A 27,874-nucleotide genomic window follows, 5' to 3' on the forward strand; every position below is an offset into this window, starting at 1 on the left:
TGCATATAAAAGTTTTTTTGCATATGATTGCTTTTGCACTTCTTTGCTTTTCTTATCCTTTCCACTATTGACATACTCGATAGTTTTTATATTATATATAATATTCTATATCGAATATATATAATATTCTATAATATTCTATAATTCTATAATATATATATTATATATGATATCCAGCATCAAATGTATATAATTTGTACTGAATCCAAAGGCTCCATGTTTTGTGGCAGTTTGGCAAGGCCAGGGGTGGACTGCTTTGGAGATTATGGGAAATGGCAATAGGTGACAGGTGGTGCTTGCTATATTGCAGGTTGTGAAAATCTTAGAGAAGCATGACCCCTTGAAGAACACCCAGGCAAAATATGGGTCCATCCCCCCAGATGAGGCCAGCGCTGTGCAGAACTATGTAGAACACATGCTCTTCCTGCTGATCGAAGAACAAGCCAAGGATGCTGCGATGGGGCCAATTCTGGAGTTTGTGGTCTGTGAGAACATCATGGAAAAGCTCTTCCTTTGGAGCTTGAGACGAGAATTCACGGACGAAACCAAACTCGAGCAGCTAAAGATGTATGAGATGCTGGTCACCCAGTCCTACCAGCCCCTGCTGCACCACAAACCCATCCTGAAGCCCCTCATGATGTTGCTAAGCTCCTGTTCCGGGACAGCCACCCCGGCTGTGGAGGGAAAGCTTGTGGTCCTGCTCAACCAGCTCTGCTCCATCCTTGCCAAAGACCCATCCATCCTGGAGCTCTTCTTCCACACGAGTGAGGACCAAGGGGCCGCCAACTTCCTCATCTTCTCTCTGCTGATACCCTTCATTCACCGAGAGGGCACCGTAGGCCAGCAAGCACGGGACGCTTTGCTATTTATCATGTCTCTCTCGGCTGAGAACAGCATGGTGGCCAATCACATTGTGGAAAATACCTACTTCTGTCCAGTAAGTCCCTCTCCTTGGTGTGCTTGCCCCGCGTCCCACCCCCTCCCCTCACGTGCCAAGACTATGCTTTTCTGCTGTTCGTTCCAAGTTGTACCTTCTGTGGCAAGGTCTTCCGAGGAACTTGCTTGGAGGCAGAGCTACCTAAGTTTCAGTGCTAAAATTTGGCTAAGCGGCGACAGCCCACAATACCGCTCTAGTCTCTCTACCGTTTCTCAATTCATCTTTGCTGTGTTAGGCAGAGAGGTTGATTATATTTGCACTTTTAAAATCCATAGCCTCCCAGATTGACTCTGCTCCACTGAATCAAGGCATGAGGTAAGGCCCCTCACAGCTGGTTTCCCAAATTAATTTGTTTCTCAGCAAGATAATGACTGTTGTAGGTCTAAAGCATTGATTTTGTTTTAAAAATGAATGCATATTTGCAGCGACACAAAAAGTTCTCTACTTCGCATAGTTCCTTCGTCCATGCTATGGAAACAAAGCAGTGTATATTAGAGAAGTGCCCAGTCACACCAAGAAAAGTATGGAATTTTCAGGGATTTTGGTGTTCTACTGGTTAACCAATAGCTATCAATACTTTCTAAACTTGGTGAACACTCTTAGTATCTATTCTTTTCATTAGTCTTTACACTGTAGCCTTAAATACACGTGAGATAGTTTGGAGATTCCTGGTGAGTTTTGTTGGAAAACACAAGACAGGTTGCTATGAGGAGATAAGATTTTTGATGTTGTTGTTTTTGTTAGTTAATAACGTATGGATGATTTTTAGATCAGGAGAACACTCCATAGAGGACATTTAGAAATGTGTATTTGTGGTGTGTGTGTGTGTGTGTGTGTGTGTGTGTGTATGTGTTTTATCTGTCTTTCTGTCTGTCTGTTTAGCATGGGGATATGAGGTTAGTGAGGAGGGGTTCACCTGCAGTCAGTGTTCACAGAGTGTACTAACAATTCCAAGTGTAGGCAGGAATGAAAATAGGAATTCATATTAATTACTGCTGGGGATGCAAATTGGTGCAGCCACTTTGGAAGACAATTTGATAGTTTCTTTTTTAAAAAGTGGTTTATTTATTTATTCATTTTTCTGTGTATGGGTATTTTGCCTGTATGTATGTCTGTGCATGTGTGTAGTGCCTGTGCAGGTCAAAAGATGGCATTTGATCCTCTGCAACTGAAGTTACAGAGGGCCGTGAATCACTCTGTGGGTTCTAGGAATTGAACTCAGGTCCGTTGGAAGATCATTCAGTATTCTTAACCACTGAGCCATCTTTCTAGTCCAACAGTTTCTTATGAATCATATCGTCCATCACCTGCTTTCCTTGGTATTACACAAAGGAATTAAAACTTCTGTCCACACAAAAGCCTGAACATGGGTGTTTCTAGCTTCTTTATTCATAGTTTTTAATTATAGTAGCAACCAAGATGTCCTTTAGTATATGAATAAAATCTGATCCACCCAGATGTTCAAAATATTACTCAACTAAATGAAGTGAGCTTTCAAATCATGAAAAGACCACAGGAACCTTAAACACATACTACCAAGCTGAGAGAGGGCAGTCTGGAAAGACTGCACACTGCCTAGGTCCACCAGAGGATATGTTATCAGTGAAAAGAAAAGCATGCTCTAAAGTTGGCAGATAAAAGCATGGGGCATTTGGTTCTTAGGGTAGTGAACTGTGGTACTATTAGAAGGATACATGTCTTGTATGTTTGTCCCAGGCCACAGAATGAATAGCAGAAGTAAATTCTAGTTTAAACTGTGTACTTTGGGTGACTATAATGTGTCCAAGCGTTTCAAGATATGGAAAAGACAAGAACTTCTGAGAGTATAAGTAGATATGCTAACTGAGGAAAGCAATATCCAAAGGTTATTAACATCGAACATTGCCTACTTTGTGGCCCTGAAGCTTTACTTATAAATACCGGGACAAGGATGTTCATTTAGTTGACTAGTGACTTAATGAAAATAAAAGTTAAAATATATGAAACAAAACATAATTAGACTATGTATTAGCATGTATCTATAGCTATATGTGTGAAGACTAACAAATCTAAAATCGTGTTGCATAATGATATAGGTAACAAAGTTCTACCTACCGTGTTAGCATTTACATAAACTTTACATAAAGCTCAGAATGGTACCTACCAGTTTTTTTTAGGGGGGAGCACACACATATAATTAAGGTAAAAATATAGTTAAAGAAAAAAACAAGCATAAGAATAATGTGTATTAGCTTCAAGACTGCAGTCTGTCTTGAGGATGATGACAGGAAGAGGATGGAAATGAGAGTGGAGTAGAACTGTTCTCTTGGCCCTGTGGATTGACTGATCCTCACACGTGTGGCTTGGCTGATCCCAGATCCTCACACAGCGCTCGACCGCTCAGCCATACCCTGGCTGGTTTTAAGAACATGCCAAGAACTCTGAAGAAACTAGAGCAAAAGGATACAATTTGATAAGTATTACGGATGGTTTATAAGTCTATTGTTTTCTGATTATCTCTAATAGTTCATAACTTAAAAATTCAAGTGCATTGGGAGAAGAATGGGGCGTGGCTCTAGTGTTTAAATTTCCATTAACTGTGTTTAAGCTGATTTCAGTAATTGTTGCTTTTATAAGAATGTGTTTTAAAACATTGTACAGTTCATTGAAATTGGAGGGAAAGCAACATTACCAGCTGACCTCATTTGCTAGATAGAGGACAAGTTTCTTGTGTTAGATTACCCCTCAGGATAGAGCCCATAATTTCATTTATACTCAGTTTTCCATAATTACATCTGACAACATAATTAAAATAAAAAAGCCCCCTTTATTTTGCAGATAAAACATATGCTATTAACCAACCAGTGAAGGGCCACAGTCGACAAAAAGCTTTCTCTAATTAGTATGATTGTCAAAGTGCGTTAGCATCAGGCTGTTGGAAGAGTAATGACTCTCTTAGCAAACTGGACCTCATTTGGAAACCTGTGCCGTCCAAGTTGCTAGAAAGAGCTGCCTGGCTCTGCTCTCCCACCCCTTGATTCTCAAGAGAGAAGGAGAATATGGCTACCCTGCAATCTGCTACCAACAAATGGCTGGGCGCTAAGTGATCCTGTTTTGTTTTTTAACCAAATGTTGATGGTTGCACTTAGACCATTTGTCCCATGTTGGCAAAGTCTAGTAAGCATAAATCAGGCTGTGCACATCAGAGCAGGTGACCTTTAGGTACAGAACCACAGGTAGGAAGTTATTTATCCCATATCCAAAATTTATGATGCTTTTTATTTTGGCAAATTGTAGCAAATGCTGTCTACCAGGTGTTTTGCTGCTAGCTTCCAACCAAAGCCATCTGCTAAAAATCTTTGTTCCGCTAAAATTAACCGAGTACTCTGGGATGTTTAAGGATTGACCTTGACTTGCTCAGTGTTCAGTGGAAACCACTGCTCTAATCTTGCATGTGTTCTTGTCTTTAATCCTTACAATAGCTCAACTCATTTAAGGTTATAGAGTTTAATAACTACCAGTTAATGGCAGGATCCAGCTCAAAACCACATTCGTCTGATACTAAAGCTGCTTGCAGCGTTACCACACCAGACTGTCAAGGAGTCATTGTTTTCACTGTCGTTATCCATCTGGCCCTGAATGATGATCCATCCTTTCTTCCTGTTTTATTTCTTTTCCTTTTTGTGTATGCATGTGTGTATGTGTTTCCATGTGTGGAGGTACATACATACATATGTACACACATACATATTTGGGTGCCTGTATTTGTGTGTGCGTGTGCATGTATGTTTATGTGTTTCCATCTGTGGAAGTACTACATACATATATCCATACCCACATCTATGCACATATCCATCCATATATATGCATACACACATATTTGGGTGCCTATGTATATGTGCGTGTGTATGTGTGTGTGTGTGTGTTCATGTGTTTCCATGTGTAGAAGTACTACATACACATACACATACCCATAGATACATCCATACATATACATACACACATATATGAGTGCCTGTATATGTGCATGTATGTGTGTGTGTGTGTGTGTGTTCATGTGTTTCCATGTGTGGCAGTACTACATACACATACCCATAGATACATCCATACACACTTCTATGCACATATTCATCCATACATATGCATACACACATATATGGGTGCCTGTATATGAGCATGTATGCATGCATGTGTGTGTGTGTGTGTGTGTGTGTGTGTGTATGTGTGTGCACGTGCACGCACACCTGCACCTGAAGCCGATGTCAGATTTCTTCCTTGATCCACCTATGTTATCCATTGAGACAGAGTCTTTCAGTTGAAGCTGGATAGTGCCATTTTGGCTGCTCCAGATAGCTTGCTCTGGGATTCTCTGTCTCGCTTTCTGAGCCCTGGAATTATAGCCACACCTCCTTGGCTTTTATGTGGTGCTGGGGGTTAGGATTCTGGTCCTCTTGCTTGTGCAGCAGGAACTTTACCTGCTGAGTCATCTCCCCAGCCCATGATAATTTCATTTAAGGATACTTTTGGGAGAAGATAAGTGAAAAGTACTTCGTTAATATTTAATGTATTGAGAATAAACATAATGTTTTACAGTTTTGTGGTCAGAATCAATAAAAGGCTAAAGGAGTACATTTTATTTTTGATTACCTGTTGAATGCAGAGATGTGTGTCTTTTATAATTTAGTTTTCAAGTTACGCAATGAAATTCAAAAGTACATCACTTTTGATGTTAGTTCTTGAACCAGAAAACAAAACAAAAGAAACAAACAAATGAAACGCACCTACACATCTCTGTTTGCCTCTCTTTGTCCCCGCTCCCTTGGTATCCTCTGTATTCTTGAGGGTGAAGGTGGTCTTCCTTGTGATCATTATCTTGGAGGCTGGCCTCTCTGTCTCTCCTCCCCTGACTTGGTCTGTTTAAGCACCAGCCCTGTTATGTATTGCCCATAGCCTATGTTCTAAAAATGTGTGTAATGTGTGTAAATGAATCTGAACTTAGTGCCTTGGAAGGCAATACAGTTGTCAATAGCTGTGAACACACACACACATACCACACACACACACACACACACACACACACACACTCCTGTCCCTTAAGCATGTGTAATGCTTATTATTTAGCAGAATATTTTTCTCATATTCTTTTTTGCCACTCTGAAGAAGACAATGGCTATTGACCAGCCCTATCTTATGGTGGCAGGAACATGGTGGGGACACCCACCCTCCCAGCTGTCAATTTCGCATGGAATGTGTCTTCAGGCTGGGCAGGTTTCCTCCTGTTCACATCCTAGCCCTGCCCTTTTAGAATACTCACTTAAAAAGTGAATATTAGGTATGTATTATTTTTAATTACTGTCACTGATGTATGTAATTTGAAAATTAATGTTGCTGTAATTATATTGATATACTGAATAGTTATTCCCAGCTTTTTAGTCAGACAAATTAAGCTTGTCTTTATGAATTCATCTTCAGAGCCTCAGAGTGGTTAAGAAACCAGGAGAACGCAGAATTAAAGTCTTTGTTCTGTGGTTAATTTAGCATGAGTTAGCAAATGTAATTGATTTTTAAAATGTAGTATCCAGATTAGACTTCTCTTCTAGGGGACTTTGGGCTCCATATGCATTTGCCAGAGGTTTCTGATTTATGTAGACAACTCATTTGGGTCACATTCAAAACTAGTATTAAAGTGATTTGTATGGGTATGTTGACAACGAATTAAATACTTTAAATAGAAGATATTTTCCTTCGGGACCACAGATGCCCTGATTTTTAAAGAGATAAAGGATCAATCTTGCTTACAGTTTTGTTTCCTGTACTTAGCACTTGGCCTGAAATTAAGTAGTCAGGCTTTTTTTAAATGAGTGAATTGATATGTGGGTGAATGAAGGTTTCTAGGAAATAGGACAAAGATCGATTGATCTATCTATCTGTCTGTCTGTCTGTCTGTCTATCTATCTATCTATCTATCTATCTATCTATCTACCTACCTATCACGTATGTATGAATCTATCATGTATGTATCTGTGCATCTATCATGTATCTCTATCTATCTATCTATCTATCTATCTATCTATTTATCTATCTACTATCATCTATCTATCTATCTATCTATCTATCTATCTATCTATCTTCCATCTATTATCATCTATCTATCTATCTATCTACCTACCTATCTATCTATCATGTATGTATGAATCTATCATGTATCTATCATGTATGTATGTATGTATGTATGTATGTATGTATGTATGTATGTATGTATCTACCTATCTACCTATAGTGTTGCTATGGCCCATCTGTTTTATTGTCCTTTTTGTACATCGTGGGCTCCTGTGCCACCTCAGCTCTTATCAGTTCCTCTGATAGCTTCCTTTTTTTTCTTTGTGCTAAGACCTATCATGTCTTATCATTGAATTCATTGTGTTAGTCTTGGAAGATCATGTTTGAGACCCAACACACCTGACTCTATCAGTTACCCGTATGTCCAGTATAGATTGATGAGAGTCACATTTCAGTCATCTTTGTGTTTTGCCTTCTCATTTGCTGGGTTCCCAGCTCATCCTGGTGCCTAGTATAAAAGATGAATCACCCTCCCCGACCTTTTGACTAATAGCTAAGTAGGTCTGGATTTGCCTTGCTGTCTGCTGGGGTAGCCTTCCTAGTCCGTCCACATGTTTAACCTCTCCTAGCTAGTTGCTACCTTCTCTTTATTAATCCCTTGCTGCTCAGAGTTTGGTCTTTGGACCAGTAGCCTCGGCATCTTTGTGACCATGAGCTTCAGACGGGACTACTTTGCTCTTTTTGTTTCCGAATCAGGTGCTTGCGACGGGACTCAGTGGCCTGTACTCTTCCCTGCCCACGAAGCTGGAAGAGAAGGGTGAGGAGTGGCACTGCCTTCTGAGGGACGACTGGCTCCTGCTGCCTGCCCTCGTGCAGTTCATGAACTCTCTGGAGTTCTGTAATGCAGTCATCCAGGTACTGCAACCCGGAAGCCATCGTGGACCACTGTCCGGTCAGAGCTCAAGGCTTGCGGGGAACTGGCATGCATGGGCACCCTTCACTATTCCAGTTTCCTCCACATTAACCCTTTGCTAATTTTGAGCCACACTTGTGGAATAATGATGCTTTGCTTGGATCCCATTGAGTATCCTGAAATGAGTGAAAACGTTTGGTAGGATTCTGAAAGTTCCAATTGAGAACAAATGAAAAGATTTTATTTTCTCTATAAAAAGTGTTATTCTGTTCTGATTATCCACTTACCCATCAAAAATAAGTTCAGTGGCTGGCTCATTAAATAGATATTTTTAGGCTGCTTAAGTGCTCCAAATTATAACACTTTTACTTCAAGGTCTTCCCAGGAGCTTACAAAGGAAAACACTTTATTTTGCTTAATGGTGCACACTACATAAAGAATATTGTTATCCCAATTGAATTGGGAAGAAGTTAACAATCTTCTTAGCTACACAAATTAAATTTGCTTTGAAATTGGCTCGCTTTAGGGGAAAAACAGCCACTGAACTCTTGTGTATCTGGCTTTTTGATTAGATTTTTTTTACCTTCAAATTTCTTGTTACTGTTTTCAATAAAAATCCAATTTTATATATGTTTAAGGGTATACTAAGTTTTCATCAAAAATTTCTTCTGTGTAGCATAAATACTACCTTTATATTGGATTTATTAAGAAATCAAGTTTGTTTTATGGTGATTGTTAGGGTGAAAAATGTTACGTATAATCTGTTTATCTACCAAATAAAGAAACAGCTTCTGGAGGAAAATGAAAGTAAATTACTTTGGTTCCCCTCTCATTTTTATTGCTAAGTCAAAGGAAGTTTTATTTGTATTTAAGATAAATGGATTACATTTTAAATTATTTTCTCTTTAATATTACAGTCTATCAACATTTTCTGCAGAAATGTATGGATATAAAATTGATGGAACTACTATTAGCTCCTCTTTAGATATAGAGAAAGATTGTCAGTAATTTAAACAGCTAGACTTACTTCCCTAGAAATTGCTTTTTACTTTTTGTTTGATTGAATCTTTCCTCTCTCCCTCCTCCTCCTTCCCTCCCTCCTCCTCTCCTTCCCTCCTCCCTCCTCCCCTCCCTCCCTCCCTCCTCCCTCCCTCCTCCCCTCCCTCCTCCCTCCCTCCCTCTCTTCCCTTCTGCCCTCATTAAAGCTGCTTCTTCAGGCCTGGTGAAGAACAGGAAATATATTTATTTGAAATTAAAGGCAAACATTATTTTAAAACATTGAAGCAATGTTTTGGAGTTAGGGAGCCCCTGCAAGTATCAACTATGTCAGTAAAGGTTTGTCTATGTTCCTTAGATTTTGAAAATCCATTTTGGGGAAGAAACACCAGCAATGCTTCCTGCTTTTGAACAGCTGACTGCTTTTTCTGAGGATATTTTACAGAATCTTTCCCCCCTAAATATCAGAAATATCAGAAAATGCATCTTCAAAGTTCTCTGTTAGAAAAATAAGTGTATTTAATTATTCTTTTCTATAGTTAAACTCTTTTAAAAAGGTAACCACAGGTAGATATGGAGCTTAGGAGGAGTTAAGGGGCAAAAATTATACTTTATAATTTACTCATTTTAACTTATAAATATTTATGCATGCTCAGTCTATTCATTGTCTGTCTTTTCAAGTCAACGTTAAAATTAACATCTTTTCTATGGTTGGGGGTATAATTTTAGCTGTTTATATTATAATAGGTATATTTTTAAATAATCACATCATTGTGTGGTCTGAAGTATTACTGAACAAGTGAAGCTTAGCCCAAATTCAGGGCTTCCTTTTGAATTAAGATGGAGACAGGACTGTCTGGCTTTGAGACACCGTGGAGAGTGAACCGTGTCGTCTGCTTCCGTCTCAGGTCGCTCACCCCTTGATCCGCACGCAGCTCGTCAGCTACATTTACAACGGATTTTTGGTACCAGTATTGGCTCCTGCCCTCCATAAGGTCAGTGATTGGCTAAGGTCATCTGTGTCATTCGTGAGGGAAGGGAGGAGAGTAAACGCAGTGCAAGGAGTCAGCAGTGCAATGAGTCAGCAGTGGACACAACCACCCAGCGCTCTAAGCAGTCTCAGACACGGGCCTTAGAAATATCCATGGTGTAAGTTAGATGGGGTCCATTTAGTGCAGCGGAATGTCAAGTTGGACAGTCTGCAGGAGAGGTGATGTGTGGTCTTTGACTCTGAGCTTGACTTCAGTTCTAGAGTGGGGCTGCTGCGAATGTTCTGTTAAGCTGTCCTGTGAGACACGTCTTTCATAAAGAGTGTGTGGGCTGCTTGTGGGCATGGGGAGGGCAGAGGCGGCGCCGGGGCCACGGCTTTACCTCCTCCTTAACAGAACATGATTTTCTATTATAACAATTCTGCAACTGCGAAAATGAAAGTGAAGCCATGTTAAGGACCCAGCAAAGGTTGGTTGTCTCATTAGCAACACTCTAAATGCCTATGACTCTCACTTTATATTTAATAAATCAACTGATATCTTTCCCATTGTGAGTTATTATGAGACACCCACGGACCTAGAATTCTAATTTTAAGGAGTCTTTTTCCCTGGTTGGGACAGAAGCAAGAATAAATTCATAATGTGACTTGGACAAAATGCCCTTCTTTCTGTATGCTTAAATTACATTTTATGTGTTCTTACTTTAGAAAGTTAAAAACCTGGATTCTAGCAGTGTGGAAGGGTTGCAGTACGCTCTGCTGCCTGTCTGGCTGTCTGGCTGTCTGGCTGTCTGGCTCAGAGGAGCCAGGCTCGGCGCTGCTGTTGCTCTCTGGCTGTTTACCGCCTGCCCTTTTTGTTCAGTGGACACATTTTGTGAAACAAACTGTGCTTGGTCTGATAAGGCGTTTCCTCAAGTTACTTTAGTGTTTTATAGACACAGAGAGACCAAGTCTGTGGAATTGGAGCTGTCTTGGGAAATGCAGGGCATACAATTGGAGAACATGGGCCTTCTGTGTTTCTACACTGTTCTTCTGTTGGCCAGTATTCTGCTGTTTAGGGAGGGGGTGTGTGTCTGGCTTTGGAGGTCTCTAAATCTGTGCGGGGAGGACCTTTCCTCTTCAGTGAAAGACTGCTGTGATTGCAGACTCCCGTGTGTAGTCTTTCTTCCTCGTTTATCCCCTAATTATCCCTCGCTCACCTGTGGACGCTAAGTAGTGCTTTTTATCACTATTGTATTTTCCACACTGTTTTGTTATTATAATTAATATACCTTAATGTTATAAATGTTGATGGAAATTCTTTTCGCATGTTAATGGGGTTCCGAGTGCAGTTTTGATACACATACAGATGAATGTAATATTAAAGTCAAGTTAAACGCATTTATCTTCCCATTCATTTTCATCTCTTTACGGTGAAAACTCTCCTTGGAACTTTTTCATAGTGAGGCACATCCCGTTATCTGTAGACACCCTACTGTGCGCTCGACCAGCAGAGAGCATCTTGCTGTGATCTCACTGTGGCTTAGCACAGTGAGCTCTGTAACTGAACTGAGCATGAGCTCAACTCAGAGCCGTTGTGAAGACCACTCGACCTCACTTCCTCACAGCACTTAGGAACGACTGAGGAACTGAGGCATGAGCCATGCTCGTTCAACATCCAAGTCCACAGCACTTCCTGGGGGTAACACTCCCATGTGTTTTGTTCTCCGGGATATATCCATTGCTCAGTGTGGACATCTCCTTAGACTTAAGAAGTATGGAAAACCAAATTAACCAACCAACCAGCCAGCCAGCCAACCAACTAAACAGAAACCAGCACACAGTGGAATATTTAGGAAAAGTTGTCCCTTTTGCAGACAGCGCTCTAGGAGAGAGTGATTTTAGACAACACTGTATACATAACCTGACTCCATTCTTAGTTATGTCCATAACTTAAAATCAGGGATTTTTAAACTGTGAAGTTAACACATGTTTATTTTTAAAGGTCCATGTAGTATAGAATCCAGGAGATGAACAGTGAATGTTACTGTATTAGATTTTAATTTCCAACTTCCTCATTAAGATTCTTTAATTTTTGTCTATTAGTGACAGATCTTCTCCAGATATTTCCATTTAGTGTTCAGAGAGACCAAAAACTGACTGTTCTCTACTTTAATTATTTTTCTTATCATTTTCCACTTTTCTATGTTTTTCCTGTTTTTAACACTTATAGTTGAAAGGGTTAGGAACAAGCTGCCCTACACCTCTGGCTCTCTCTTGGTGATAGGCACCTGTCCTAGAGCCGCGGATCAGGGACAGACACGCAGAGCAGGCCAGAGCTGGATGTATCTTGAGAGGCCCCCAATGGGAGCAGTGGAACCCTACTTCCTACGCCTCCCCCTTGGATGCTGAAAGGGTTACCTCAGGTCTGGGCTCAGGCCCGCTATAGGAATTCCCATTGTGTTTTGTAAACTTCAGATCTGCTCCCCTGACAGAAGGGCCTTAGTCAGTCTTCTAAATAAAATCCCTTTGTGCACTCTCTCACCTAAATCATGAGACTTACCTGCGTAGGCAGCTTATAAAGGTAAGCTCATTCCCTCTGCCTCATAAATAATACAAGTAAATTCATACTTAAAAATTGCTTCACATTTCGATCAATATATTTCATCAGCATTCTTAACCAGAGATTAAGCATTGCAAAACCTAATGAAGGAACCAGGGAGATGGCTCAGTGAATGAAGTGCCTGCCAGATAAGGAGGCAGATCTCAGTTGGATCCCCCAAAATCCACATCAAAAAGCCAGGCTTGGTATCTTGTATCTTGACTCCCTGTGCTGCGGGGACAAGGCAGGGCTATGGCAGGTGGAGACAGGTGGGTCTCGGAAGTTCTTCGGCCAGCTGTCCTCTCTGAAACAGTGAGATCAGATTTAGTGACAAAGTCTGCATCAGGGAGCGAAGGAAGAGAGGGAGGAAGGACACTTGACATTGACCTCTTACGCATGGACGTACATGCCTCTACCTACCCTAATAAGTAGCAAATCAGATGCACACCACATCCCACATGCACACTCACAGCCTTGTGAGTAGGGACAATGGGAGGGGTGTGTGGGCTGATGGTGGGCATCCCCGGCAGTTGCTCCTCGCCGCTGCAGACGGGCATGCGACTCGCACTCACAAGCTTGCACTATGCTCTCTTCACCCAACACTGAGGCTACATGGCTTTCTTCCACAGTTCTGTGCAAGCTGCACACACAGAGAAAGCTCTGGGGCTGGGAGTAGACTTTGCTGAGCATGTTTGAGGCCTTGGGTTTAATCTCTAGCATGAGAAATAAAGGTGACTCGGAAAGCCCTGCACACAACGTTTTTATCAATTCTCTTGGCATAACATTCAACCTTGCTGAATGCTTTTGGTGTCTGGTCCTACCTGAACTAGCTCAAGGCTGTTGATTTTAATTAACCTACTTGTATTAATATTTGTATGTTCTCTGTGGGGAAAATATTAATATACCCAGGTTAGGGTGGTACCCCAAACCTTCTGAGGATTTTATATAAAACATGGCACATAAACATATCATTCTTCTAAACATTTTAAATTCCCAAATACATATAGCCTCCAGAGTTTGGAATAAGAGATGGGAAGCCAGCTTTGGACATTTTTGGAAGGAGTTAATTTTTACAGATAGGTTGAACATGCTTTTGTAAAAGTCATTAAAGAAAATGTTATTGATAGATATAGTAAGCAAATAAATTCAGCTGTAGATACGTATATAGGCATTCAAGCTTGTTGGTTCTCTCTTACTTCAGATTAAAGGGTATTTTGTCTGCTTCTCATGTGTCTGGTGAATTTGTTCAAGCTAATATTGGTTCAGTGCACTAGCCTGCATTCTCAGAGAAGTAGAAATGAAGGAAGGATTGTATTTCAGGGAACAAGGCAGGAAGGCACTTGGGAATCAGGCTGACCAAAAGCATCACCCCTGGAACTTACATCAGCTGTCACAGTGTCAGAGGGAGAGACATGTAGCTTTTATCTGGAAGTGACACATGTCTTTCTATTCCTATATCATCCTCTGAAGGTAAGCGAGGCCTCGGGTCACACCTCCCTCAGAGGGAAGTGTCGTTCTGCGGTTTTATCAGAAGAAATGTTTAGGGTGTGAATATTTGCCCTAGTGACTGTCATTCCTATGTCAGGGTCCCAGTAGTTCCAGGTGGGCCCCAGATTGTGCTGTGAGGGGAACTGGGGAGGTGAAGTGGTTTTGAGAGGCTGATATTTCAGTGCTTTGGTGCTGTATCAGAAACCATCCTTAGAGCTGGGCTTATAGCAACCATTGCTCGTTCGTGTGACTTGGACACTGCACAGTGGGACATTCCTGATTTAAAGCCTGGTCTCAGCTGAAATGATTTCTGTGACTAGGGCCTAAGCATTTGGGGCTGGCTGGACGTTCTCTCCCCTGTGCCTCCTTTTTTCTATATAGGTATAGCTAGGGCTTCTCCCAGCATGGCAGCCTGGGCTATTTGGGTTTCTGTACTACTCACGGTCTCAGGACTCCAGAGAGTGGAGGTTCCGAAGCTTTCAAGAGTGCATGGCAGAAGTGGCCAGTGTATTAAGGACCTGGGACAGTGTCATTCCTGTGTAGTCTCATTTTTCACGTATCACACAGCCAGGTACAGAGCCTGTCTCTTGATTCAAGAGCATAAGGGAATCTGTGGCAAGTTTACTGTGACCATAACACTGAGGTCTGAATGAGTGTGTGTGTGTGTGTGTGTGTGTGTGTGTGTGTGTGTGTGTGTGTAAAGTGTAAAGAGTGTAAAGAGTCAGGGGCAAGGGGCCGTGTAGAAAGTGCCAGCTGATAGAGCTGTGAAAAGTTATTAGGATGTGGGGGAAGTGGACCTGTTTAGCAGGAGTTCTCTGGGGGGAGCTCAATCTTCTTTGTCAGCAGTTCAGTCCCAGAGCAAACACAAATCAAATCAGCAGCTGCAGTCCAGTCCTTTCAGCAGTCAGACACCACACACAAACCAGCAGCTGTAGTTCAATCCTCAAGAAACTGCAAGGCTCACCAACTGGCCCAAATAAGTGGAGTTGCCTTCCTGCCTGTCACCAGCCTGGATTCTCTGCCCACGTGTAGTATTGGGGGCCCTGTGTTAGCAGGAGAATGGTAGGTAGGCAATGTGTCTTAGAAGACAAGGCTGACTTTGAAGTTTGTCCTGGTCTCTAGCAGAAAAGGGGCTTGGTAGGGAGTGTGGGTGGGAAAGGACTGTCCAAGGAACACCCTGGCACACTTGCAGGATTTCCAGAAGTGACTTGGGATACTCTTTGTTTTGGAGGTTGCTATGGGTGGGTCCTTCACAGGCTTCTAGGAAATGGGGGAGAAACTTGTGATGACCTCTGTTCAAAGGAGCTGTAGACCTTGAGGGGTGTATGCTATGGTGGGCAGTGATGGCAAGGGAATTTGTCACATGTGTCCTTTCTGCATGCAGCTCACAGGCATTAGCCATGGAAAGTCTGACCTCAAGGCCTGTACCTTTGGTTTTGCCAAAGAGCAGCCGGCTATATTTCATTTCCTGTAAGTGTGCTTGGAAAATAGAAACAAGAAATCCACTAGGAAAAAAAAAAAGATTTTCCACCATCTTCTGTGTGCTGAAACTGTGCTTGAACAATATACATGGGTAGAATTAATTTCAGACATTTCCTTCAGGGCATGTGTGTTGGCTTCCCATGAGCACTGTGGGGCCCGTTTGTTTTGCAATCTTGCCTTCTAAACACACACATACATATTCATGATCTGCATCCTACAAGCTCAATAATTCATGGCTTATTGACTTAAGTCGATGGATGGCAGTTTTGGGGTGATTGAAAAGATGGGAATTTCAAGAGGCTGGGCACAGCCACAAGGAAGTTGCCCACTTCACCAGTCATGTGCTTTGTAGGTGGGGTGGGACAAGGACTTTAGTACAGCCCAGTTTGGCTCTCCTGGATCAGCATACACTCGAGCTTTATGCCCAGTGGAAGTTGTGACTGGAGACTTTTTAAACAATTAAATAACATCTTCAAATTATCATCATTATAAAATATTAATGGGCTGTGGTTGGGTGCCAAGCTTACAGGAGGAGCAGCCCGATGTGTCTAAGGAGGAGAGAGCAGAGCAGCTGCGATCTCAGCGTCATTCATCCCTGCCCAACTCCTGTGTTTCCTGGTCTGGAAGACAGAAGAGAGGACTAAGGTGGCAGAGGGTGGACAGGTCCCCTGCCTGCTCTTCTGGAACACTTGCTTCTGCCTGTGCTCTGGGTCCTTTTGCCGTCATCTCTTCTTGATGGAAAACACTTTGACATTTCGAGTCTGGTTTCCAATGATGTTGGGGAATTTCACTGAAAAAAAAAAGCCTTCAGTACAGAAAGAAAGGAGTCCAGGCATGGGACCGGAAGCAGCTGTGCTCACCACCGTATCACCAGTGACTCAAAGCATGGAATTAGTGTAGCATGCTGGCTGTGGCAGCCCGGGGTTTTCGTTTAATCTTAGGGGTTCTCTGCTATGCCTTGTGTACCTTCCGTTCAGTTAATTGGTCACCCAATGAGACTCTGGCTCTGCAGTGAACCACACTGGACATTTTAGCATGGTGGTTTTGCTGCTTTTTTACATTTTTATAGTTTTACTTATGTATTTCGTGATTTGCTCTATAAAATCCATTGTCTGTATTAGTGACCAAAGCTTTCAATTACTAAAGGGCCCTGAATATTGTCTTATTTTTGCTAGTTACTTACTTATTTTCCTGTAATAATGTCAAGGTCTAATTTTTTTTAATACGCTCCAGCCCCCTTTTTACTTGAGTGAAGATTCTGTCCCAAGAGTGACCTCGCTGCTCACAGTGGCCTCTAGTGTGGTGTGAGGCAAAGGCAGACCCAGAAGCAACCCAAGGAAAGAAGTCGGTTCTTTGACGAAGTTACTACTATTGTCTCGGAGCTAGCTTCCGGGATAGCTCTGGCTAGCTCCCTTGCCCGAGGAGTGGTCCCTGCTCCAAACTAAAGGCCCTCCCCACATTAATTAACATATCCAGGATAATCCCTCACAGGAACCCCTAGGCCTCTCTTCCTAGTGATTCTAGGTTCTGCCAAGTTGACAATTAACAGTAGCATCATGGTTGCTCTGTCTTAAACAGTCTTGTGAAAGTGGAGGGCCCTGTTGTAAAATTTACCAAGGTTGATCAGTGATTTCAGGCAAGTAAGGCCCTGAGGAACTCATAGTCAGCAAGGTAACCATGGACAGACCAAATAATGACTCTGTCCAGCTATCTGAATAGACCTACAATAGCTGACTGACAAATATAAGAGACTTTGTTCTTGGGAAGTTCTTGGAACTTGTTCTTGGAAATGCCTGATTTATTAATTGAAAACCATGAATATGTATATCTAATACATCCATTTAGGATATCATATTCAGGTAATAGAGTTTATGGAAGCAAGATAGATTCACATAAAAATGTACCTCAAAATGGGTTTTGGGATTAGTGAGGCTTTGGTTTGCAATCTGGTCCCTGGCTGCTTTAATCAGCTCTGTGATTGTGACAGTGTCCTCACCCATGTGTTTATACAAAATGATACTTGCCTCTGTGGGATTCTGTGAAGAATGAATAGATATTATATTTGAAATAATTATTATTGTCACTGACACTTAGCACTAAGTACATACACCTGTCATTATTCATGAAGGTAACCAACCAACCAGCTCTCTAAAATAAGACATTGTCACATGGTGTGGTACTGCCACCTGTTAACTCTTGCCCCATTTCAGCCAGTATGACAGTCTGAGTGTAGACAGTATACTTCATATTTCTTACAGTGCTTTTGGTTGGTGGAAAGCCTTAGGCTTCCTCCTCTCCTGGTTCTTATGAGCTATGGTATCAATTCAGCTGTTCTAGATCTGCCATTCTGTTTATTCTGATTTTCAATAGCAGGTATTCTTGGACAAACCAGTTACATTGGGTCTCTTGAATGAATCTTTGGGGATTCTGATTTGACAGGAGAGAGGAAGTCTGAGAGTTTGAACCCCAGCCACCTAGGCTCTTCAAGGGCCACACTTGGAAGAGCACTGAATCACCTAGATGTGCCTTTGGGCTGCCTGTGGGAGATTGTCTTAATTTTGTTAATTGAAGTATGTGTGTGTGTGTGGTGTGTGTGTGTGGTGTGTTTGTGTGTGGTGTGTGGTGTGTGTGTGTGTGGCATGTGTGTGTGGTGTGTGGTGGTGTGTGTGTGTGTGTGTGTGTGTGTGTGTGTGTGTGTGTGTGTGGTGTGTGTGTGTGTGTGTGTGTGTGTGTGTGTGTGTGGTGTGTGTGTGTGGTGTGTGTGTGTGTGTGTGTGTGTGTGTGTGTGTGTGGTGTGTTGGTGTGTGTGTGTGTGGTGGTGGTGTGTGTGTGTGTGTGTGTGTGTGTGTGTGGTGGTGGTGGTGGTGTGTGTGTGTGTGTGGTGTGTGTGTGGTGTGTGTGTGTGTGTGTGTGTGTGTGTGTGGTGGTGGTGGTGTGTGTGTGTGTGTGTGTGTGTGTGGTGTGTGTGTCATGTGTGTGGTGTGTGTGTGTGTGTGTGTGTGTGGTGGTGTGTGGTGGTGGTGGTGTGTGTGTGTGTGTGTGTGTGTGTGTGTGGTGTGTGTGTGTGTGTGTGTGTGTGTGTGTGTGTGTGTGTGTGTGTGTGTGTGTGTGTGTGTGTGTGTGTGTGTGTGTGTGTGTGTGTGTGTGTGTGTGTGTGTGTGTGTGTGTGTGTGTGTGTGGTCTTTACTGTTGGCAGCACTTTTCCCTGACTGAGATCCTGCAGTGTGGAGGAATGGAGCTGAGCATGGAACATCCATTGCTTTCTGCCCTCTGATTGTGGGTATGACATGAGCAGCTGCTTTAAGCTCCTGCTGCCTTGACTTCCTTGGTGCGATAAACTGAACTTTGGTCGTGAGCCAGAATACACCTTCCTCCCTCGAGCTGCTTTTGTCGGTGTCTTACCACAGTGATGAGACAGTAACCAAACATCGGGCTTTAGTCTCATGTGGAACCTCCGGGGTTTTAACTCAGTGACAGACCCAGTTTTGTCATTTCTAACAATACTCTGCGTGCCTCAGTCCCCAAGCTTATGGAGAACATCAGACAATAAGATGACAGTGATTTGAGAAATGAATTGTGGGAGTGGGTAAGGGCTCAGGTCAAAGTACTCTGTCATTTGAGGACACAGCACTGCTAATCAAAAACTACTACTACTACTACTACTACTACTACTACTACTACTACTACTACTACTACCACTACTACTACTACAACTACTACTACCTGAAGGTGTGTAGTAGAAGGAGGTGGTTGGCTCCATAAAGGTGTTTCTTCTCCAACATGTGTGTTTGTTGTACTGAAGGTCCTGACCGTTGTGAGGATGGTGACAAGTTCCACTACCCACTGTGCAATGTCTACTCTGCTCTGCTGTGTGGCACTGTTTAGGTCTGTGGGCCGTGTTCTCAGTACCAGGGACACTCCTCTCAAATGCAGATGGCATCAGCCAAGGGTGACAGTGGTGGTACTCACCGATGTTACCTGTACCTCAGAATGTGATAGGGTTTCCACCTTTCCACCACAGACCCATCCCCGCCAGACTGCTGTGATGCTGCGGGGAGGGGGAAATGGGTGCTTCTCTCAATGTGACTCTGCAATGGAAGGCACGGCGCTGGCAGACTTCGGTTGTCACGATCACTGCTCCTTTCCACGTCTGAGTTTGCAGGCAATTGTGTGCAAAGATGATGCACACAGATGTGCAGACCCACATCCAAGCACGGGCTTCCCTTTAGCAATATAGAAAAACTTAACAGTCCATTCTGTGGCCTCCATTAGCACGTGCGAGCCAACTGCAAACATATAAAGATGATTAATGTTTATTGGGGAGGCCTCTGGGGATATGGAAATGGTGGTAATCAGAGCTATTGGAACATTTGCTTCTTTTCAAAAACAGAAAGTTGTGTAATTAATGGCTAAGGTCTTGTTGCCGAGTTTCCAGACTAATTGAGAACCATATTGCTCAGTATCTTGTAGTCCCGACAGCTCCATCCAAGGCCCATGGCACACCCGCAGCTGAGATTAGCTGTGCTATTCAGGGTCTGGAAGGCTGACACTTTCTGCTCATCTTTCATGTTTACCAAATGGTGGTAAACTGATTCAATTATTGTCATTCGTGACCACAGGATCAATGGTGGTGTCACCTTGGACCAACTACGTAGTGTCTTAGAGTGTCCTATCCTTGTCCCTATAATGCTTTATCTAGTGATGAGCTTAACATGAATAAACAAAACTGTCCCAAATAAATGGAATTAAGGTAGAGATTAAAGAGTTAGGCACGTTTGTTTATACAGGTGATTGGAATTCGTTGTGAGATCATAACTCTTTAATTGTGCACATCCAAATCCAAAAGGAAACCAGGTTTAGGACAGGTATTTCTTTAAAAATGTAAGGGAAGATATAAGTTTTAAAGAGAGAAGGACAAAGATATTTATAATATTACTGAAGAAGCAGTGATGTTGAAGAATCGTGTTTGGAGCATGTTCTCTCCATGTAGAAATGAATTTGTTTAAGGTGAACTTTACTGCGCTGGGCTTGGAGTGAGTGTAAAATACCAAGTGAAAGGAAATTGGCAGCATGCTGTTGCCATGGTTGTTTGTCAAGATATAAACTATCTAAACAAACCCTGTGGTATTTACATTTATGTCAAATGCTTTAATATAACCATAGTTTATATTAAATCATAGATCTCTAATCCCCAAGCCCCGAATGCTCTGAAACCACAGGGTGCATTTTGGATGGGTGACTCTCAATGAACAGTAGATTTAACTGTGCAGATTCTTTCTGTGTGAGAGAATCCAGGAGGTTAGACCTCTGGAGTCCAGTAGAGTTCTATTTCCTAGAGGAACAGTGTGGCAGAACCCCTGCTTATCTCTCGTCTTCTCATCTGGCTACGTGGTGCACAGCGCTTGGTGCCTAGGTATTCTGGGAGTACTTTTTAGTAAATGAATTAATAAGATCTCAGTTTTTAATCTAATTAGAGAGTCCTGGGCCCTATGCCACAGACCTGTGCTCCCAGCTGCTTAAGAAATTGTTGAGGTAGGTGGATTGCACATTCAAGGCTAGCCTGGGTCACAGAGTGAGTTCAAATCCAGCTTGAACAACATTGTGAAGCCCTGTCACACAGCAATAAGGAAGCAGTGTGCTGGGGCTATAACTCAGTGGTAGAGCTTGCTGAGCATGGGTCCAGCCCAGCGTCCATTCTCAGCACTACAAAACAAAGAAACGAAGTGTATGGATTTCATGACTCCTCCTCTGTGCTTAAAGTCCTATCAGATCCGATGAATTACACAATAAATTAGAAATAGAAACGTAGCATGTTATGAACACTTGCAGAATTAGTAGTAGACATAAGTATAGATTATGTATTCCTTATTTCTCAGTCAAAGGCATTGAAGACCTGAGAAGGGAGTTGACTTGGCCATGTTTACACAAATGTTACCGACCAAGCTGAACCAGACCCTACTCCCCAGTGCTGTCTGTCTCCTTGTATTAGCTTTTTATTTTATTTTATTTTTTTTAAATAAATCTTAGATCCATGAGTCTTCCAGACATAAGTTTACTTCTGAGTTCCCAAAGCTGAATTTAGAGAAAATCTTCCATCCTTTTGTTAAACACAAGATAGATGTCTGTGGAGAACAGAACCTTAGCCAGGCTCTGGCACAATGCAGATGTTGCTTGGGTTCACCAATGTAATTTTTCAAAGTCCCTTTCTCTAAAAGGAGGGTTTGCGCCACCTAGTGGAACCAAGAAGAGGCTCTTGGGGTGAAGGTGTTGGTGGCCTTCCCCCAAAGAGAAGAAAGGAGCAGTTTTAGCTCATGAATCTCCACCCTCTCCTTTATTTGTGGTGTTCACAGCCCAGGATGCCACTGGGTCACTTAGTGCCCCACTGTGCTGAATAAGCCCCTGCACTGCCCATGCTGCTGTGGTGGGGAAGAGGTGAGGCTGGAGGATTGGCAGCAGCCAGGTTTGCTCTCTCCAAGGGAGGTTTTCAGTCATTGACTCAGCAACTCTATAAAGCGCCTTCTCAACACTGCCAGGAATCAGTTAAGTCTTGTTCTTCCCAGGAATTCCCTCATGGCTCTTTTGGACAATTGTTCAGGGCTATACCATATTCTAGTTTTTGGAAGCCTCCAAATTGTGCCTTTGTTGTCCTTCAGTCGAGTTAGTCTTTTCACAAGCTCTGGGGAAGATTCGTTTTGAGTGGCAGGAGGTAGAAGGCAGCATCCCTCTGCAGGATCACTTGAAGACTGAATGGCCAAGACAGGACCAGGTTTCCCAGCACCAACTTTCCCTGTGATTGGAGGGGATTTCCAGCCTCTTGCACTGGACTGTTCCTTGAAAAGAATGCTTAGTCATCTTTATAGTAAGAGTTACAGCTCAGCAAAAATCAGATTTCTACAGCTCTTCACCCACTTACCAGGAGAAGTGTCTTCACTGGTATGGCAGTGTCTGGGAGGTGTTAGGGACTTGAAAGTCAGACAGACCATGTGACATTCTAGTGGTGAAGGTGACAACCAGAATCAGGAGGACAGTGGCCTAGCAGGGACGCTGTCTCAGCAGAAGGCTAGTCTCACAGACAGGCTGAGTTAACTAGGTCAGGATGGGTCCTAAGCAAGGTGTCTTTCGGGAGATTCAAAGAGGAATTGAGACTGAGAACCGCCACCAAGTTGTTACCCAGGTGTTTAGGGTGAAAGCCTGGGCTCTGGTAGCCCCACAAGTCAAACTCAGTCACCTGTCCCCAGAGAAAGAAGGTTTGTTAGATACATTGATACACTGGGAGCGGGGAGGTTTAGTGTCCCCAAGTTAGGGTGTCAACATGAGGTTTAGGTTTAAGTAGAGGGCAAAGGCTTGACAAAATGGAGTAGTATCAGTATGTCGCCTATCTTTGGCCTCGGCTTCCTGTCTGTTCTGTTCTAATATCTACAGTACTTTTTAGGTTGCTAAGCTGTTAATGCTAAGGTGCAGTCTTGCTTCCTAGTTTGTTTCCTTCTGCTTGTCCTTGGAAGCTTTGTCCTTCCCGGAGTTGAAGGTAATGCACGAAGGAAGTTTAAGGGTAATTGCTTACCTCTGTGATGTCCACTGAGTGCAGACAGGAATGGAAGGCAGAGGTGCCAGGCGCTCATCCTGTCTGCAGTTACCTCATGGGGAAAAGTGAGGAGCCAGTGTCTGTTAGCAAAATCAGGTTCTGAGTGCCTTGAAAATGCCCTCATGTGAGAGCGCTCATTTGACACTGTGGGTCCAGTCCAGTGACTGCAGGGATGTAGGTGTTTTCCAAAAGTATTTGGTCTTTCTATTGGTTTAGTATTAAATTTCACCTTTACCTATGGATTTAAAGGAAGTATACCCAACCAGTTCTTGGAAGAAGTTTCTGGAGTAGGGGCCTGGCATGACACTTGGAGCTGTTTTCTTTGGCCTGGGGGGAAAGTCTTGATTTGAGGGATAGAGGGGGTGGGGTCTGTGGAATGATGAGATATCAGGGAGTGGCACAAGTCCTTTGGAGTGTGGTAATGTACCCCCTTTTCGAAGAGGATCTTGTCCACCTAGCTGGTCCAAGCAGTTGATGCAAAGGCCCAGTTCTGAAGGATCTCAGAAGACTGCCGCCTACAGTGTTGCCCTGACATCTCTTCAAGTAACAGAAAGAACATGGAACATTGGCTTGAATCTGCTCTCTTTCATTTCTTGTGTGTTTTTTGGGCAATTTTTTTTTAGTCTTAGTTTTCCTGTTAATTATCTTAAAGGACCAAGGAGAATTAGCCCCAATAATGTGTGTCAAGTACCTAACACATTGTTGACAAAAAGCTAGGACTCTGTGAAAAGTAGTCATTTGGGGAGCTAGCACAAATCATATATAATTAATGAAGATCATAATTAACAGCATTCCTTTCTTCTTTTGGAAATAGCAGCTTCATGGCCTGTATGTAGTTGTTGTCTAGTGGGGATGACAAAGAGGTGTTGATAGAGGTCCCGGGAAAGGTGTTCTCAGGTTGTCCCTCCCCACATAGCAAGCATGTGACCAACCACAGTTCCATCACACATCAGCCCCTCACACGCAGTTACCTGAATTAGTCACTCTCAGCACTGTGACAGAACTCCTGAGATTCAGCCCAAGTGGGGAAGGGGTTAGGTTGTCTTCACAGTTTTAGTCCATGGTCACAGGGCTCCATTGACTCTTAGCCCTTAGTGAGGTGGAACATCTGGGTGGGAAGCATGTGGCTGAGGGAAAGAAACAGATAGGGCAGAGGAGTGTGGATGGCAGGCAGGATCTGAGAATAAGATACCCTCGGGGTCTGGAGAGATGTCTCAGTGGTTCAGAGTATTTCAACCCAGGTCCAGTTCCCAGTACCCACATGGCAGCTCGTCATCTACAACTCCAGTTCCTGGGCATCTGATGTCCTCTTCTGGCCTCCATGGGCACCAGGCATGCACATGGTAAACATATAATGTGCTGGCAAAACAGTCATACACATAAGTAAATAAATAATTTCAAAGATATACCCTTCGTGCCTCCAGTGACCTACTTCCTGTCTCTGGTGACCTACTTCCTGCATCAGGTGACCTACTTCCTGTCTCTGGTGACCTACTTCCTCCATCCAGCCCTGTTCACCTATGAACATCTCAGTGGATTAACTCATGGGTGAGTTTCACTGGTGAAGTTAGTTAGCGCACATGATCCAGTTATCTCTTAAAAGTGCCATCAGCTGGAATATCAACACATAGAGCCTTCAGGGGACATTTTATATTAAACTACACTGCTCCCCAGGAGAATTAATTTTATCGTTCACTCATTTTTTGTGCACATTCGGCTGCTAATTCAGAGGATATGGAATATAGATTTCTATTTAAACAACGAGAGAGATATGACTTAGTGTTTGTTTTGACATGTCATACCTGGTGCCATGGTGTCAGGGTGGCATTTAGCATCCATGAACGTTGAGCCACTGTGGGTGACTAAGGGTGGTGAGGGCCCCAGTACGACACCCATCAGTTTAGGGTTCTGCATAGACTCCACGTTGGGATTGCCTGGGTGCTGTTGGGAGTTTGTCTTGCTGCTGTCATTTGCCATGATGTAGCAGTATGTGGAAGACAGTGCCACTTCACCGATGTGCTCAGCCTGACAGTAAAAAGCATCTTCATGAATCAGTATAAACGGAGCTCACAGCCAAAGCAATCTGAAATAAAGTTCTAGAAAAGTCCATATAATCTGAGTTTTCCTTACCCGTGTTCTGAGACAGTGGGAAATAGGAAAAAGACCAATCCGGCAGGTGGATTACCACGTGGCATCTTCATTACTTATAAAACTTACGCTGGAGAATAGGGCTTCTTGTAGATGACATTTTCTAGTGTTGGCCCTCAGAATTAGATTAGCCGTAGAAGCTGCGGTAGGAGGAGCACAGACAGATGGGTGCTTCCTGCCAGATCACTGGCCTCCGGAGAGAAGAGGAGAAGGGTAGACTCAGCCTCTCATCACCTCCTGGGGAGAAAGGCTGGGAGAGGCAGGCAAAGCCCTCTGCAGATTGTGAGTGGTGGACAGACACAGGCTTCACCCTCCTGTGCCCAGGCTCCAAAAGCCTTATCTCCCATACATCTAACAAGGTTATAAAAAAAATGGCTATTATAGGTTTCTCCATTCCAAAGAATGTGCCCTGTTACCCTCAGAAGACCATTTGGACCCCTTTGCCTGGCTTTGCAGACTGCGTCTAACCTGGCCCCATGCAGCCTGTCACCCTCTGCAGTCTGTTCTTGTCCCAAACTCCTGCTGGGTTGTCCCTTTTACTTCCTGCCTGTCCACCCAGAGTGCGTTTATTTAAGTCCCAGAACAAGCTCCACACTGAGACAAGCTTTGCACTCGAGCACACATTGATTTCTCTCATCTGTAAACTGCCTCTGAGCTGTCTTGCGCAATCAAGGCCAGGGCTCAGCATCTCTGTCATTGTATGGGCTTCGTCGGCCAGTGTGTTAGGGCCTGCAGACACGTTTTGTTCTTCTTTGTATCTTCACTTGTGTATATGCAGTTCACGTGATCGATTCACAATTGGCAGAGTAAATGTATCAGAGGAACAGTGGCATCCTTTTTACCGCACTGGTTGTATTTCTTATGCTAGGAAGTGAGACACTTGAGACACACAATTCACATTAGCTCCAAGTCAGAGAGTGTCAGGATTTTAGAACTAAGGTCATGGTTCTCTAGGTCAACATCAGTGTTTTACAGCTGAGAATGGTTGTGAGAGAAACAAGGCTTCTTCCTGGTTGTAGGCCATCTATCAGATATACGGCCTTAGATTAGCCCTCGAAGAGTTAGTGGGAAGCTCCATGATTGCATTAAATGGTCCAGTGAGCCTTTGAAGGTATGTTTCTGTTATCTTACAGAGCCTAACAGCTTATAGTTTTGTCCAGTTCTATGGCAAAACGCTCTACATGGACGCTTCTGCCATACCTCACTGCCGCCCTTCTTGTATTGTGTGTGTGATGCACTGTGGAGGATTTACGGGTGTGTAAGCTTGTGCTATACCTGTAGCTACTGAGACAACAAAAGTGTCTTGGCCTGCCCGGGGCCCCAGATACTAAGCATTAAATGCAAGTGTCTTCTCACTGCACGCCATTTTATACTACCCCACAATCTACCTTAAATCATTACGCAGCATCCCTCAGAGAATCTCAGCTAAGAAAGAAAGCTCATTTGTATTCTCTGATCAGTAAAGATCAAGGGCAGTTACCACAGTACTTAGTCACCAGGGCAAGCCATACAAACTAGGTTCCTCAAGAGGACAGCAGCTTGAATGGGGGCTGGAAGAGGAGCAGATAGCTCTCTGCCAGGACGGCCCAGCACCAGGAGCTGGGATAGGTGAAGGATGAGAGCTGGCTAGCCAGCTCCTGGCACCTACATGCTGGGCGACGGCATCTTTACTTGTGTGGAGTGGTGTGTAGTGTAGTGCAGTGTGGCATAGTGTGGTGTGATGAGTGGGGTGGTGTGCTGTATAATGTAGTACTGTGTTGTGTAGTGTGGCATTGTGTGTTCTAAGGTCCTCGATGATTGTGTTTATTTTTTATAGAGAAATTGCAGTCATAACTAAACATGCTATTTTGGTTATTTGTGTTACTTTCTTCCCATTAAATTTAAAACTTTTCTAGAATTCTCCTTACGAAACTAAATATTAGTATTGATTCTTATTTGTTAGCAGAAAACTCAGTAGAGAAGGTTATACAGATACAATGTTTTAAAGAGTCACACGTTAATGAGTTATAAAGTCAGCTTGATAGGTCATGGCTAGCATTTAAAATAGAAACAAGTAATAAATATCAGAATGCACACTGTGCTTATCCCTGGCGAGCGCCGTGTGCTGGGCCATGTGCTTTTTATGATGAGTCAGGGTGTAATCAATCTTGGAGGGACTGCTGTCATGCGTCTGAGGGGAGGGACTGTTGTCATGTGTCTGAGGATTACTTGAAGGTGGGGTCACAGCAGCCATTCCACTTCTGCTTTATTATCAGCTGTCAGCGTTGGCTGCCCTTCTCTTATTATGAAACACTCATTTTATTAATTATTTCAGCACATTTATTTTGAGTACCCAGTATGTGCCAGGCAGTGCCTTAAATGCTGGGGAGGAGATCTCTGTTAACATTTACAATGCAAATCACCTTGGTCTAAGAGCAACCCCTGCATTGGTTTGCACAGATTAAGCTGTGGATCACAGAGACCTCCCTTCCCAGATCCTTTCCCACTCCTAGCATGGCTTCTATTTATAGACTATGTTCCTGATCAGAACACAGGTAGTAGTCACAGCCAGGTGCAGAGGAAACCCGTTTTTAAACTACAAAGTCAGAGTTTCTTCCGAGGAAGGGAGACTGAACTCGGGGAAAACGTTTCCTAGTGTCTCCCATAAACCCAGAGCTTCTTAGCTATTAGTGAATTGTGTTTCTCTTGATGGGAAGCTGCAAGTCTCTGTGATTGTAGCT

General features: G+C 43.1%; 1 protein-coding gene across 1 annotated transcript in view; it reads left to right on the forward strand.

Annotated features, from left to right (window-relative positions):
* Fam160a1 (family with sequence similarity 160 member A1) overlaps window positions 1–27,874 on the forward strand; it is an 81,568-nt gene that overhangs the window by 13,001 nt on the left and 40,693 nt on the right. Inside the window, exons 2-4 of the mRNA XM_032898151.1 lie at window positions 311–937; window positions 7,733–7,891; window positions 9,794–9,880. Coding sequence (XP_032754042.1) covers window positions 311–937; window positions 7,733–7,891; window positions 9,794–9,880 — 873 coding nt within the window. The remainder of the gene's footprint in view (window positions 1–310; window positions 938–7,732; window positions 7,892–9,793; window positions 9,881–27,874) is intronic.

This window comes from Rattus rattus, chromosome 3, assembly GCF_011064425.1.
Source record: "Rattus rattus isolate New Zealand chromosome 3, Rrattus_CSIRO_v1, whole genome shotgun sequence".
Taxonomy (NCBI): domain Eukaryota; kingdom Metazoa; phylum Chordata; class Mammalia; order Rodentia; family Muridae; genus Rattus; species Rattus rattus.